The 15,916-nt window shown below is 39.8% G+C and overlaps 1 protein-coding gene across 7 annotated transcripts in view; it reads left to right on the forward strand.

Moving 5' to 3' along the window:
• RGL1 (ral guanine nucleotide dissociation stimulator like 1) overlaps positions 1-15,916 on the forward strand; it is a 277,517-nt gene that overhangs the window by 183,927 nt on the left and 77,674 nt on the right. For 5 of the 7 annotated variants that reach the window (XM_005217294.4, XM_059875402.1, XM_059875401.1 and 2 more), the window contains one exon: positions 7,055-7,263. The exons of the other annotated variants lie outside the window; for them this stretch is intronic. In XM_005217294.4, coding sequence (XP_005217351.1) covers positions 7,055-7,263 — 209 coding nt within the window. The remainder of the gene's footprint in view (positions 1-7,054; positions 7,264-15,916) is intronic. 7 annotated transcript variants of the gene reach the window in all.

Below are 15,916 nucleotides of genomic sequence, written 5' to 3' on the forward strand. Positions count from 1 at the left end.
AATCTGACCACATTCTAACATGTGGCTTCAAGTGAAGTCAACTCTTGGGGATCTTGTAGTTTTGTTTGAGGGCATATTAATTTGTCAGTTGCATACTCCTCCACCTCTCTCCCTTCACATTTCTGCTTTTTTCTTAGTTCAGAGGTGTAATTTTCTGTCTTCTATGAGGTCAGCCTCGATTGGAGTGGTCACAGAAAGACAAAAATGTTCCACCGGTGTGAAGTCTCTCCTGAATTTACCGTTGGCATAATCTGAGAGGGAGTCCTAGGTAGTGGTGCGCTGATAAATCACCTCTTCAGACTCAGAGCCCTGACTTGGAGCCAGTTTGCCATTTTCCATGGTGTAGCCGTTTCCACCATGGCCAGATTCACAATACCAACATGATGTCATGGAACATGGGACTGAGGAATGTGTACGATCCGCTCCTGCAAGCGGGACAGGCTGGCTCCAGCACGCTGCTGGCTAGACCTCGGTAGGTTTGCGTAATTAGATGGAAGGTGCATGTGTTGGCATATGTAAGTCTGGCAGTGGTTTTTCCTCTGGGTTATCTGCCCAGAAGTGCTGCCACAGATCAGGTGAGTGTAAACTTGCCCATGTGCAGGTGCTTCTTTTAGTCACGCACATCTTTGCTCTTGGAACCCTCTTAATTTGAGTGTTCTTCCAGAGGCCATCCTCCACTCTCCATTCTTTTTGTTCTACACACTGCCTGGAGAGTGAAGCTGGTTTAATTGTTGTAACTCTTCGTTGTTGTTGTTCAGTCACTAAGTAGTGTTTGACTCTTTGCGACCCCACGGACTGCAGCATGGCAGGCTTCCCTGTCCTTTACCATCTCTCAGAGTTTCCTCAAACTCATGTCCATTGAGTCACTGATGGCATCCAACCATCTTGTCCTCTGTTGTCCCCTTCTCCTCTTGCCTCCATTTTTTTTCAGCATCAGGGTCTTTTCTAATGAGTAGACTCTTTACATCAAGTGGCCAAAGTATTGGAGCTTCAGCTTCAGCATCAGTCCTTCCAATGAATATTCAGGGTTGATTTCCTGTAGGATTGACTAATTTGATCTTGCAGTTCAAGGGACTCCCAGGAGTCTTCTCCAGTACCACAATTTGATAGCATCAATTCTTAGGCTCTCAACCTTCTTTATGGTCCAACTCTCACATCCATACATGGATGGATGGAAAAAGTACAGACCTTTGTTGGCAAAGTGATGTCTCTGCTTTTTAATACGCTGTCTGGGTTTTTCATAGCTTTCCTTCCAAGGAGCAAGCACCTTTTAATTTTGTGGCTGCAGTCATAGCTCTTACATATTTCCGTCTTAGACCTCCTTACCCAGCTCTTGGATTCTGACTGCCTGTTGGACTGTATACCATTGGAAAATCCCAACAATACTTCAGATTTTACATTTATTTTTTTTCTTTTTTGGCCACAGCACACGGCATGCAGGATCTTAGTTCCCCAACCAGGGATCGAACCTATACCCCCTGCAGTGGGAGCACAGTGTTAACCACTGGTCCACCAGGAAATTCCCAAGTTTTATATTTCTAAAGTGGAGTTCAGAAGACTGGCTTCCCCTTCTCAGTTTTCTTTCTTGTGGGTGGTATCCTTTTCTTTCCAGTCACTTTCAGATGTTGCCTCTACACGCAGTCCCTCTCGGTTCTTGCATGCTATTTGCCTGTCTCCCCACCGTTTTACTTATGTTACATTGTAATGGTTTCTCTGTGTCCATTTTCTCCATCATATTGAACATCCTGGGTGTTAGAACTGCCTGCTGTTTGCCTTTGTATCTCTGCTGTCTTGCACAGTGCCTGACATGTAGTACCATTTATTCAATATGTGGCTGAATAAGTAGATGAATAAATGAGAGATCTATTCTGTACCCTTTGTATGTATATGGCATAGAGTTGCCAGACTTAGGAACTAAAAAAGTACAGGATACTGGGTTAGTTTGGAAATTCAGATAAACAACAAATACTTTTTTCAGTATGTTGTTGCTGCTGTTCAGTTGCCAAGTTGTGTCTGACTCTCTGCATGAGTAGGTCCTAAATACTCCAGGTAACATTTATGTTCAAAAATTATTCAATTATTTATTATTTTTTTCTAAAATTAAAGTTTAGCTGGGCATTCTGGCAACCCTAACCTAGCCAAAAAAAAAAAAGTCAGCTGACACCCAGAACAGAAGTTCACGCAACACAGAGCTCACACTGGGCTCGCTGTCACCTGCCGTAGGGTTTTGTATGGACTCTGCCTTACATCTCTGATTGTCCTATGTGTAAATGGGTCACTTTACTCAGAGGCACTGGGCTGCTCCATAACGTGCCTTATGCCATTACATACACATAGTTTTCCTTTGCGTGGCAAGGACATTTAATCTCTGCATGTTTAGGCAATGTGGACAAACGATCCGAGTTTGTGAGTCATCTTACGATATTTCCTATGCTGTGGTGGTTTCTTATTGTTTCTGGGTAGTGGTTTCAGGGCATTTGAATAGGGGATATAAAACGGACCCTTGGTGTTCTGAGATGCATGTACAGAGAGGAACATGCTATTAAAGTTCTGTAAAACCTTGGCTCTGGGTTTTAGATTTTCTTAGGGAGTTATGACTGGAAGAGTTCTCACTATTTACATTACTGCTCGTGCCAGGATGCCCGAGAACTGATGTACTAAAGATTAAGCATGGCTTGGAGAAAGACTTAATACTGTCTCCAGTTTAATGAGGTTGTTTACTTAACACATTCCCTGTTAAAGTATCAGATGACTAAAAGATTATTTTGATTGAAGGGATTTCTTTTTTTTAATTAAAAACACCCAAGTTGTGAACAGTTTATGTTTTAGAAGGCAAAAGAGTATATTTTCAATGACTGGAAACACAGTTGAAATATGGCATGTTTCATCTCTCACATTCTTTCTCCTGTCCCCCTAATATCAAAATTGGTAATTATAGAAATTCCATGGCTAGGACAGTTGGGCAGGCTTTTAGATATTTGCCCCATAGGAGTCAGGCATATTCTCTGAGGAAATGCTGAATTCTAATGGCAGACGGATTGGCCAGAAAACAATCATGAAACATTTTTGTGGCCTCAGTATCGTGATCTTGTCAGTAAAGCGATGGTCTCTGATTAAATCCAGATTGGGCTGTTTCCTGTCAGCGTGCTAACCCAGAGGGCAGGCTCAGCCCTCCATGTCTTGCTCTCTAAGTCTGAGTTATTAAACACTTGTCTGCCAAGACTTTGCTCACTGCCTCTCCCCACTATTCTTTTAAACTAGAATTTGAAGATGTTGAGTTATCACAAACAAAAACAGACCCTAAAGTCTCTTAAAAGGGTCATGTCGCTATTAAACATTTTAGCTTTTCCAGTCTGCCCATAGGTGTAGGATATTTTTGTGTGTTTCACTTTTGTATAACTTTATTTCAATTCCAGTAACAAGCAGATAATCACAAAATTTTTATTTCATAAAAATGTACTTTAGTTGCTCTTGTGCGCATGCTCAGTTATGTCTGACTCTTAGCAAACTCGTGGACTGTAGCCCGCCAGGCTCCTCTGTCCCTGGAGTCTTCTAGGCAAGGATATTGGAGTGGGTTGCCGTTTCCTCCTCCAGGGGACCTTCCCAACCCAGAGATTGAACTTGTGTCCTCTGCTTTGGCAGGCATATTCTTTTACCACTGTGCCACTTGGGAAGCCTGTACTTAATTTGAATATAGGTAAATTAAAACTCATCTTCAAAAATCTGGCCTTCCCCTTGCTAGCGAAGAGATATTAGTGTACTTAGTAAACATTCAGAAAATAATATTAAGCAAGTGCTCTGACGCTGACATGTATTGTTATTTTTTGTGAGAACGACTTTAGGCATCAGAGTAATTCTTGTACTTCATTTTATGCTATTGCCGTTGATGCTCATTTGTTGCAATTAGAGAATAACTCTTAAAATCTAAATATTCAAAATATTCTGTTAGCTATTCCGTTAGCTCAGTCGTGGTTCTTCCTAATGTACAGATGCAAACACTGAGGAACAGAAACCATTAAAGGTATTTATGGCGATCAGGCCTGTGTGTTGAGATTTTCTTCAGAGAAGAAGGAGCAAAGGGAAGCAACTGGGTTAATGAGTAACATGAATCCATTTCCAAGCGAGAGCATTGGCTTCCTGCCAAATCTGCTTTCTGGCAGGAAAAGGGACCCACTTCATCAGGGTCTTTGACAAGCATTTTTCTCTGTGTTTGAATTTTTGGCCACATCACTGCTTAGGGAAAAATTAGTTCTCTTAAACAGTTACTACTTTTAATAGGAAAAGATTTAGCTTTAAAGTGGAGTTTGCATTGTAAAATAGGTGTCATCAAATTACAAAATTTATTGATAAGGGAACCCTGACATTGTCTGTCACAAGGTAAGGAAGCTTGATTTAGAATTAGAGCTTGAATATCCGTAGAAACTGAAAAGCCATTCCTTTTAATGTTGTTATTGTTAACATTTGCCCTTGAGGTATATTTTTTAACTTCTGCTTTTTAAGTGATAATTATCTTGATCAGATCTTTTGAGGTGACAAAGTAAAAAAACACAAAATATTCCTAAATTTTAGTGGTATTAAGAAAGAGATCAAAGGAATATAGATGTTTGAAGGTAAAAGTTAATTTTATAATATCTTGGTTTTTTTTTTTAAGTGAAAAGTGGCAAATGTGAATTAAGTTTCAACTGCATCACAGTGACTTAATAAGCTAACATTTTCCAAAATACATTAATCCTAATGTTCTGCAGGGTGCTCTGAGACCAAAGGGGAGTCCACTAGGAAATGTCAGATACCATATCCTTCTTTGGAGTTTCATAGCATGTTAGCACATTAAATACTGTGTGTAAGAAATTCTATGGAAAAGAAATATATTGAGCTTTGTTTAACTCCATAGTTCCCAAATTTGAATGCAGGATGTTTTGTTTTGAAACTAGTATTTTACAGCACACATTTAGGCCAACACTGTACCAAATAATTAAAAATGTAATTAGACATTGAAACCATATATCTTCTTCATTGATTGTTTCTAGTTAAAGTTAACTGAAGCTCTTGGAAGACAGATGGATATTATCAGGCCTGTTCTCAAATTGCTCATAGAGTGATAATGAATAATTATAAGGCCATGATCTGAGTCCATTTGGTAGTTTTGCCTGAATCAGAGCCCTTTCCTTTGTAAACTAAAAGTATCTTTCGAAAAATAAAGAAATCAAGGCACCCCCCGCATATGCTGGAGTCTTATGATTAATTCCTGCTGGCAGTTAGCCATGATGACATTAAGCTGTTCTAAGCCCTTTCTAAAAGTGATGGCCTTTACTTTGGTTTTGCAGAAAGCAATTCTTGCCTGCTAATTTCCTTCCAGTGGTTTAACTTTTGACAGGACAGGTGAAGAAATAGCAAACATGTGACTTTGTAAGCACAATGTCATCATTTAGAGATTTCAGTTCTCTCTTTTTTGCTCGCCTTTAATTGTCACGTGTCTGGTTATTTCAACTTAAGAAAATCTGATAGAAACAATTCACACTTAAAATTGAGAGACATTGGGTGGCGATTGTCTGCGTCACTTAGAATGCTTCTATGCTTTGGAACAAGTTTCTTTCTATAGGTCATCTTCCCCTGTGCCTATGGAGGGCAGGTTGAACTCTGAAAATTGCATCATTATATAATTTGTTCAGCACAGATTTATTGTGGACTATAAGGCACACTCGGATTTTTCTTCAGTTTATTTCTCTTCCCCTATACTCAGTTTTAAAGCTTTACAGATTTTATCACTAATCAGTTTTTATGTATTATGGTTTATGTCTTCAGGGGGCAATTATACCTACCAATACTATTCACAGTCACTTCATTCGCATGTGGTAGCTACTTTTCACAGGGAAATATTTTTTCTTTGTTGTTGTTGTTCAGTCACCAACTGGGGTCCAACTTTTTGAGACCCCATGGACTGCTGCATGCCAGGCTTCCCTGTCCCTCACCATCTCCCAGAGTTTGCCCAAGTTCGTGTCCATTGAATCGGTGGTGCCATCCAACCGTCTCATCCTCTGTCACCCTCTTCTCTCTTGACCTCAATCTTTCCCAGAATCAGGGTATTTTCTAGTGAGTCAGCTGTTCGCATCAAGTGGCCAAAATGTTGGAGCTTCAGCTTCAGCGTCAGTCCTTCCAATGAGCATTCAGGGTTGATTTCCTTTAGGATTGACTGGTTTGATCTCCTTGCTGTCCAAGGGACTCTCAGGAGTCTTCTCCAGCACCACAGTTCAAAAGCATTGATTCTTCAGCTCTCTGTCTTCTTTGTGGTCCGGCTCTCACATCCTTACACAACCACCGTACTGTACATTGCTGGTCTCCAAAAGGCAGGGGTCATGCAGCGGCCTACCGTTTCTATTACTCATCCAAGATTAGCTGAGGCCTGCTTGGTAAAACTGCTGCTTAGCCAACTTTGTTGATTAATGATGATATTGAATGCGTTTCGCCCTCCATGGACCAAAGAACATCACATGGTCAGATTTCCCTAGATGTCTGTGGAGAACATACTCCTCCCATGGCTGATTTTTTTTTTTTTCCTCCAAACTATCAACATAATGTCATCTGGCTCACACAAATCTAAAAGTTTAATAAGCAGCTCTCCAGAGTCAGTAGGATCAGTGCCAGCACCCCATTGTAGGCGCTGTCTTTGAGAATGAGTTTGAAAGCTTAACTGTAGAACAGTGTAAAGGGAATGATTGATAACATTTGCTCAACTCGATCCTGGAGTCATAGAAAACATTCTTGACAGAATATGCCAGCAGCGTAGTTCTTGATAGGGAAGTGAGCAGAAGCAAATGATGAAGTAATCCCTCTGCTAGTGGGATCACAAGCAGGGGCCACCCCGGTACCCCGACCACCAACCCACGCTGCTGCACTCACTCAGGTGAGAGGAGTGAAGTCGGCCTTCCCTGACTGGTAGGGAACTTAAATAAGAGCAGGGGAAAGCATGACGGGCCACGCTTTGTCCAGTTCAGTGTTTTCACTCTTACTTTAGGGAGTCGTTTCTCCTGATCATAATCTTGAGTTTATCGTACAGGTCGAAGGGGACCAGCTGCCTCCGGGACACACAGTCAGTCAGTATGAGACGTGTAAGATCAGGACCATAAAAGCTGGCACCTTAGAGAAGCTCGTGGAGAACCTGCTGACGGCTTTTGGGGACAATGACTTTACATATATCAGCATCTTCCTGTCAACATACAGAGGCTTTGCCTCCACTAAAGAAGTGCTGGAGCTGCTGCTGGACAGGTAAGAATCTGAAGCGGTGGTGCGAGGTGACAGAAATGTCAGGCTGTTTGCAGAGTGAAGGCATGAAGTTCTTTTGCTTTTGAAAAAATTTTAATTGGAGGATAATTACTTGATGGCCTCTGCCATACATCAGCATGAATCGACCATAGGCATATGTGTGCCCCCTCTCCTGAACCCCCTCCCACCACGCTCCCCACCCCATCCCTCCAGGCTGTCACAGAGCACTGGCTTTGAGTGCCTGAATCATACATCAGCTTCCCACTGGCTGTCTGTTTTACATATGGTAATATATATGTTTCAGTGCTGTTCTCTTAAATGATCCCACCCTCTCCTTCTCCCATTGTGTCCAAAAGTCCTCCCCAATTAAGTAGATAGCAGACATGAATATTTTAAAAATAGAAGTAATTCATGTATATAGTGAAAAGTTCAAACAATAAAGAAAATTCTGAAAAAAAAAGTAAAAAATAAAATGTAAAACTTTCTGTTTACCTAAGTCCCTTTCCCAGGCCCATTCTTCCTAGGTAATAACTGTAAACTATTCCTTTTGTATTATTCTCAAGCTTTTCTGGGTGTATATACATGTATGTTTATATATTTGTATTTATATATGATATTTATAAATATTTATAGTATGAATAGAACCACAGTACACAGTGTATTCTGCAGCTTTCTTTTTTTACTTATCTATATCTTGGAGATTTTTTTTTTACTCAGTAAAGTCTAACATTTATAAAGAGTTTTGAACAGTGGCTGGGATATTGAAAGCTCAAGAAATAAGTTATTGTTATTAAAGTCAGCACATGTAGGTAGATACTGTATTCTTTTTAGTGACATTACGGTATTTATTGGATAGAATGTTCTGTGTGTGTGCAAGTATTAACACTTGTCTGAGAATTCTATAGGATAATTTCACAGAAGAGTGACTGATGGGTCAAAATATATAAGCATTAAAAAATATATATATATTTATCTTTATTTCTTTGGTTGCACTGGGTCTTAGTAGGCTTCCCTGGTGGTCAGATGGTAGAGAATCTGCCTGTAATGCAGGAGACTCAGGTTTGATCCCTGGGTTGGGAAGATCCCCTGGAGAAAGGAATGGCAACCTACTCCAGTATTCTTGCCTAGGAAATCCCATAGACAGAGGAGCCCTTAGTAAGGCACTCCAGATCTTTAATCTTCATTGCACCATGCAAGATCTTTTTTAGTTGTAGCATGTGAGATCTAGTTCCCTGACAGGGATTGAATCCAGGCCCCAAGCATTGGCAGCCTGGAGTCTTAGCCACTGGACCACCAGGGAAGTCCCCCAAATATATAAGCACTTTGAAATGTGAATGATGTTGCTAGATTGCCCTTCAGAAAGTTGTGCCACCCACTCTCCTGTCCACAGAGAATGAGGGTCCCTTTGCTTTCCCTGTAGTCTGGCCAGCTGTGAGTAGCATTTTCATCTCCATCATTGAAACCATCTCTACTGTCATCTGTCTGTTGAAAAGGAGCTCATTGTTTTTATATTTATGTTCCTTAACATTTATGAGTGAGGTTTAGCATGTCTTGAAATACTTATTGGTCATTTGTAGGTTTTTTTGTGAACTCGTATTTTCATATCTTTTATTTTGGATTATTGTTACCTAATTATTGATCATATAATTATAACTCTTTGTCTAATAACAAAGTTAGGTTTCTTAAAATGTGTGCGTGTATATATATATATATATATGTGTGTGTGGGTGTATATATATATATATTCTTTTTTTGTCCGAGCTGCACAGCATGTGAGATCTTAGTTCCCCAACCAGGGATCATACCCATGCCTCCTGCACTGGAAGCTTAGAGTCTTAACCACTGGACCACTAGGGAGGCCCCCACATTTTTTGCTTATATTTGTTGGAAATATATTTTTTCTAATTTGTTGTTTATAAATATTCTTTTTTATGAACACATTAAAAATTCTTTTTATGCAGTCATTTATCAGTCTTAAGGCCTTTAATAATCTAATTCTGTTATGATGTGAATAAGGTATTGATAACAGTTTTTCTCAAGATATTTTCTTCCTAGATACACCTAGAGTGAAATCACTTGGATCAATGGATGTTCTTATGTTTACATTCAGGAAACATCCACAGAATGTCTTAACTGGATCAGTGCATTAATAAAGCCTAGACAGCTTTGGACTTCGACGTCAGTGGGAAGTTCTGTAGGTTTTTTTTTACAGAGCAGTAATTAAAATATTAAGCATGGTGTATAAACCTGTGGGGTTAGTGAGTCATTTCTTTCATAGTCTCATAGTTGTTAGCCTCACACCTATAAATAGAACCTGAAGAATTATATGCATTTTCTTTCCTCTGTTCTGTATTTATAAAGAGGATGCAGTGTGCTAACTGTTGGCAGGCAGTATGAGGAAACAGGTCAACACATCAGAAACTCCTACAAGTTTTCTTTGGAACTGGTAACCTCCGCTGCTTATGGGGTAACTCCACTGATAATAGACCGCAGATGTCTATCGTCTGTGAAGGGGCGTGCACATGAATTCCAGCTGCTCATCATAAATAGTGGACAAACACACAGGAACTAGAGTGTTTAGTCTATGACTCATGTACATCCAGCTTTTATGTGATGATTTTTAAAAATCTTCTGTTTGTTTTCCTATTATAGTGGGTAGACATTTTTGGATTGTTAAAATATTATGACAGTTGTTAAATAACAGAATCAACATGACTTGAAATTATATTTAATTCAAACTATCATTTAAGGTATAACTGAATGAAGAGTTAAGATCTATCTTGAACCATTTAGGTGGGCCAAGGCTTGACTTTGAATTTAATCTCATAGTCAGATCCTTTGATTCTGACATGAGTGGAATCAACACATACTGAAATGTTTTTAAAATACCCCGTGCTCTGCAAGACACTGTATGGACGAAGCAGAAATAGGAGACTTGGTAAGTTCTCACCCTTGTGATGAATTTACTGTGAAGCTGCTGGTGTTTAACCTCCAGGGCCCCTCACTGGGAATACCCTCTACATAATTGATATTCACAATTTTATATTCTTTTTCTTAGAGAAAGCCCCTCAAATGACATAAGGTAGCCCTGCAAAACATGGATCCACCTTGACAACTTAATATTTTACCGCAAAAGATAATTACACTTAGAAAACAAGTAGACAACTGCTTAAGATGGTATAAAAATGAAACTATAACACTTTCTACAGAAGTTCAGAGAAACATATCCTACTTATTTTGCTTCCTCCGCAGACTTTGGATTTGTCCATATATATACAAACTTCATGAATATTTCTTCCTCACTCTATTTCCTACTCACTCATATCCTATGGCCAAATGTCAATCTCTGATTTTAACCAAAATGCAGATTCTGTGAAACATTGGGATCTTAAACTGGTTGTTGGGGATTTTAATGTCTGTAATTTGGAGGTAAGCAACTAAGTTGCATAAATTTACCTTTTCTGAAGATAAGCTGGATAAACTGTTTTCTTATTAGTAAATTGTGGTCAACTTGTTTATGGGTCTCTGGTGGTCTGCTTTGTTTTTTCTAAAAATGATTTCTCTTGGATTCTTAATAGCAGATTACTTATCCTTTGTGAAATTAACACTGAGAAGTTATTATAGGATGTGCTAATCCTAACCAGTCCAGAATGGATTGAAGGCAGATGCTGCGGTATTTATTTCCCTCCAGAGAAAAGCATATTTGAAACCAAACTTTGATTTTTCTTAAGACTTCCAATCATGTGGCTTTTATCATTTGGAACTGTTTGCTTTCTGTGATTTAAAAATATTTGTGATAGTTTTTCTGTTTCATTCTACTAATATGAGCCTTTGTTAATTGACCAGTGGAGAGTGGTTTGCAGTCGTATATGGCTAATTCCCTGTGTGTGCCTTATCGCTTCCTTAGGGGTGATCAGCAGTTAACAAGAAATTCTGTTTTCTGTACTTCTCACTGTGGCTAAGAGTTAATTCTAAGGCTCATTGGCTTTCTTTTAACCTAAGAAAGTTTTTGAGTGTGATTTAGCTGTTTGTGTTTGGGCTCTGTGGCGCAGATGGTAAAGATTCTTCTTTGAGTGCAGGAGACATGGGTTCAGTTCCTGGATTGGGAAGATCCCCTGGAGGAGGGCATGGCAACCCACTCTAGTACTCTTGCCTGGAGAATCCCATGGACAGAGGAGCCTAGTGGACAGAGCCTGTGGGCTCACAAAGAGTCGCACACGACTGAGCGACTAATGCGTTTACTTCCACTTCAACTTTAAACATACATTTCACTTAAAAATATGTTCTCTTCCCACTGTACCATTTAAAAAAGTAAGTTAAATACTACTGAAAACACCCCACCTCAAATTTAGGGAGAAACCTACTTCAGCTAGTGATCCTCACTGAGAACCATGAAATGTCTATACAGACATCTAGATTTTTCTTCAAACAGCTGTCACACTTGCTACTTTTAGGTTCTTTCTTGGTCATTCTTTCTTTCTCTGATATCAGAAATGAGCAGACTGCTAAGGACCAGAGAAATGGGGTGAATTAGATCTCCAGAAACTTTTGCTAAGCCACTAATGGCACTTAGGTCACAGTGAGAAAGGATTGAGTAATAATCTGAATTGCCTCTTCATTTTGAGTGAATTCTCCCAGTGGGGGACTTCTGGAGGATAAAGGTTGAATGGCTTCAACCTTTGAATGGCCATCCCATAAACACTATGCTTTTAAGACCAATCTGACTTGGGTTTGCTGGCTTAGGTCACTAGAGAGGAGACTAATTCAGTGGGTCTTTGAACTTATTTCTTCTTCCCATGTTTGATTGCCATGCATTTTCAGACTATCTTATTTAGTTCATTGATTGTTACCTGCATGTATATAATGAGAAAATTGAGGCTCAGAAACTTTCAGTCAGTAAGAAGCAGAGCTGGAATAAAAACCTATCTCTTTCTGACTTGGAAGCGCTTTCCAAGCATACCAGATCACCTTATATGTCATTTGAAAATGTTAATGTCATTTCTAAAGAAAGGGATGATTTGGCTATCTAGCTCTTATCCTTTTCTCTATTATCTCAGTTGATTTTCCTTAGAAATTGCATTTCCTGAGGGATACTTCCTTCACACAGTTGTGAGCAGCTCAGTTGAACATCCATGCTCCTTTTCATTCATCCACTGAAATGAGGTTTATCAGTTTTAATATCTACCGTGTACTGTGCAAGGAGCTGTGCATATAATGGTAGACAACCAGTCATGACTCCTGTCTTCTTCATGTTTAATGGCTGAGAGTAACTTAAATAAGCATACACATAAATCTGTATAATTAAATTAAAATCGATACTGTCCTTGGGAGGTAAGAGCTAGGTTCTATGACAGAGACAGTAAGAGAGGATGGAATGGGAGAGGAGGGTGTTATCAAAACAAAACTTGATGTTGGCCAGTGATATTATGTCGTTAGATAGGTCATGGGGTGTCAGAGTCCCTACTGATAGGGACCGTGTATCTGGAGTATTTCTGTTTGATGTACTCAGCGAAACCCCCTGACCTGAATCTACTACTTCCCAAAGATAACTCTTCTTGGAGGGTAGGGGTATAGCAAGTGCAGCAGCTCGGGAGGACTTATGCAAATATGTCACTACTATGGGGATAGTAATCTTAAATCCATACTTTATGACACATGGAGTAGTCACACCTTCCTCTGTAAAAGCTGATGCACCGACAACCAGCAAGAATGGAGCTGTGCAACCAAAGAAACCAGTTCCTCCACAGCAGAGAGAAAGCGATCAAGTATAAGACTTGAAAACATTGCATTTATTTCCGTAGATTTCATCAGAAGTGCCACCACATAGGTTTCCCTTTCATTTCTTTTCATGCTTAGATGGTACCATTTACATGTGGAATCTAAAATGAACCTGTATGCAAAACAGAAACATACTCATGGACATAGAGATCAGACTGTGGTTGCCCCAGGGGAGGAAGAGGGATCACAACTGGGAGTTTGGGGTTGGTAGATGCAAACGATTACATTTAGAATGGATAGACAGCAAGGTCCCACCGTATAGCACAGGGAACTATATCCGGTCTCCTGGGCTTAACCATAAAGTGGAAAAGAATATTTTAAAAAATGTGTATATGTGTAAACCTGAGTCACTTTGCTATGCAGCAGAGACTGGCACAATGTTGTAAATCAACTATACTTCAGTTTAAAAAAATAGACTATTTTCAGAGAAGGTTTAGGTTCACAGCAGAATTAAGTGGGAAGTACAGAGACTTCCCGTATATCTTTTGCACCCATGCATGCCCCTACTATCAACATTCTCCACTAGAAGAGTACACTTATTACAACCACTGACATATTGTGTGTGCTTAGTTGCTCAATCGTGTCCAACTCTTTGCAACACCACGGACTATAGCCCGCCAGGCTTCTCTGTGCATGGGGATTCTCCAGGCAAGAATACAGGAGTGGGTTGCCATGCCCTCCTCCAAGGGATCTTCCCAACCCAGGGATCAAACCCAGGTCTTCCATACTGCAGGTGGATTCTTTGCCATCTGAGCCGCCAGAGAAGCCCCACTGACACATTATTATCCCCCAAAGTCCATAGTTTACGTTAGAATTCAGTCTTGGTGTTGTACATTTTATGGATTTGGACAAATGTATAATGATACGTATCCATCATCATGGTATCACACAGAATAGTTTTGCTGCCTTAAAGAATCCTCTGTGGTCTGTCTGTTAATTGTTCCCTCCCCGAATCCCTGTCAGTCACTGATCTTTTTACTGTCTCTGTATGTATGTGTATGTGCTCAGTCGTGGCCAAGTCTTTGCGACCCCACGGACGGTCCCTGCAACCCCAGGCTCTTCTGTCCATGGAAATTTCCAGGCAAGAATACTGGAGCGAGTTGCCATTTCCTTCTCCAGGGGCTCTTCCTGACCCGGGGGTCAAACCTGCATCTCTTATATATGCTGCATTGGCAGGCACGATCTTTACCACTAGTGCCAACTGTGGTCTTTGCCCTTCTCAGAATGTCGTATTGTTGGAGTCACACAGTGTGTGGCCTTTTCAGATTTGCTTCTTTCACTTAGTAACACATAATTAAGGGTCCTTTATGTTTTTTCATAGCTTGATAGCTCATTTCTTTTTAGTGCTGAACAACATTCCACTATCTGATTGGACCTATAGTTTAATTACCCACTCCGTGATGCTGGGAAAGATTGAAGGCAGGAAGAGAAGGGAGCAACAGAGAACGACATGATTGGATGGCATCGTCGACCCAATGGACCTGAGTTTGAGCAAACTCTGGGAGATAGTGAAGGACAGGGAAGCCTAGCGTGCTGCAGTCCACGGGGTCGCAAAGAGTTGGACATGACTGAGTGACTGAACAACAGCAACCCTTACTGAAGAACATCTTGGCTGCATCTGAGTTGTGGCAATTCTGCGTAAAGGTGCTATAAACACCCATGTGCAGGTTTTTGTGTAGACGTAAGTTTTCAGCTCCTTTAGGTAAATACCAGGGAGCAAGAATTTTGCATCATATGGGAAAGGTATACTTAGCTTTGTAAGAAGCCATTAAACTGTTTTCCAGAGTTTCTGCACCATTTTGTGTTCTCATGAGCAGTGAACGAGAATTCCTGTTGCTCCACATCCTTGAGAGCATTCGGGTTGTCAGTATTTTGGATTTTGGCCATTCTAATAGGTGTGTAATGGTATCTCACTGCAGTTTTACTTTGTAGTTCCCTACTGGCAAATGACAGTGAACATTTTTTCATATTTGGACTTGTCATTTGTGTATCTTCGTTGGTAAGGTGTCTTTTCAGGTCTTTTGCCCATTTTTAAAATTCTGTTGTTTGCTTTCTTATTGTTCAATTTTAAGAGTTCTTTGTGTATTTTGAACAACAATACTTTATCAGATGGGGCTTTTGCAAATATTTTCTTTTAAGTCTGTGGTTTGTCTTCTCATTCTCTTGATACCATCTTTTGCAGAGCAGAGGTTTTTAATTTTAATGAAGTCTAGTTTATCAAATTTTTTTCATGATTTGTGACTTTGGTCTTATATCTGAAAGATCATTATCATACCCCAGGTCATCTAGGTTTTCTCATATGTTTTTTTTCTAGAAGTTTAATAGTTTTATGTTTTACATTTAGGTCTATGATCTATTTCGAGTTAATTTTTTGACATGTGTAAGGTGTTTGTCTAGATTCGTTGTTTTGCACATCAGTGTCTGGTTGTTCCATCACCCATCATTTTCTGAAAAGACTACGTTTGCTCCACTGTATCGCCTTAGCTCCTTTGTCAAAGACCAATTGACTGTATTTGTGCAGGTGTATTTCTGAACTTTGTCTTCAGTTGATCTATTTGTCTATGTTTTCATTTATACCCCACCGTCTTGATTACTGTAGCATTATAGGAAGTCTTGAAGTCAGATAGCATCTGCCCTCTGACTTTGTTCTTCTTCAGAATTGAGTTGGCTATTCTGTAGTTCTTTTCCATGTCCATATAAACTTTAGAATCAGTGTGTCAAAATCCACAAAATAACTTGCTGGGAGTTTGATTGTCATTGCACCGAACCTACAGATGGGGTTGGGAAGAACCGTCTTGACAATATTGAGTCTTCCTATGAACATGGAATCTCTCTCCCATTATATAGTAGTTCTTTGATATCTTTCATCAGAGTTTCA

The sequence above is a fragment of the Bos taurus genome, chromosome 16, assembly GCF_002263795.3.
Source record: "Bos taurus isolate L1 Dominette 01449 registration number 42190680 breed Hereford chromosome 16, ARS-UCD2.0, whole genome shotgun sequence".
Taxonomy (NCBI): domain Eukaryota; kingdom Metazoa; phylum Chordata; class Mammalia; order Artiodactyla; family Bovidae; genus Bos; species Bos taurus.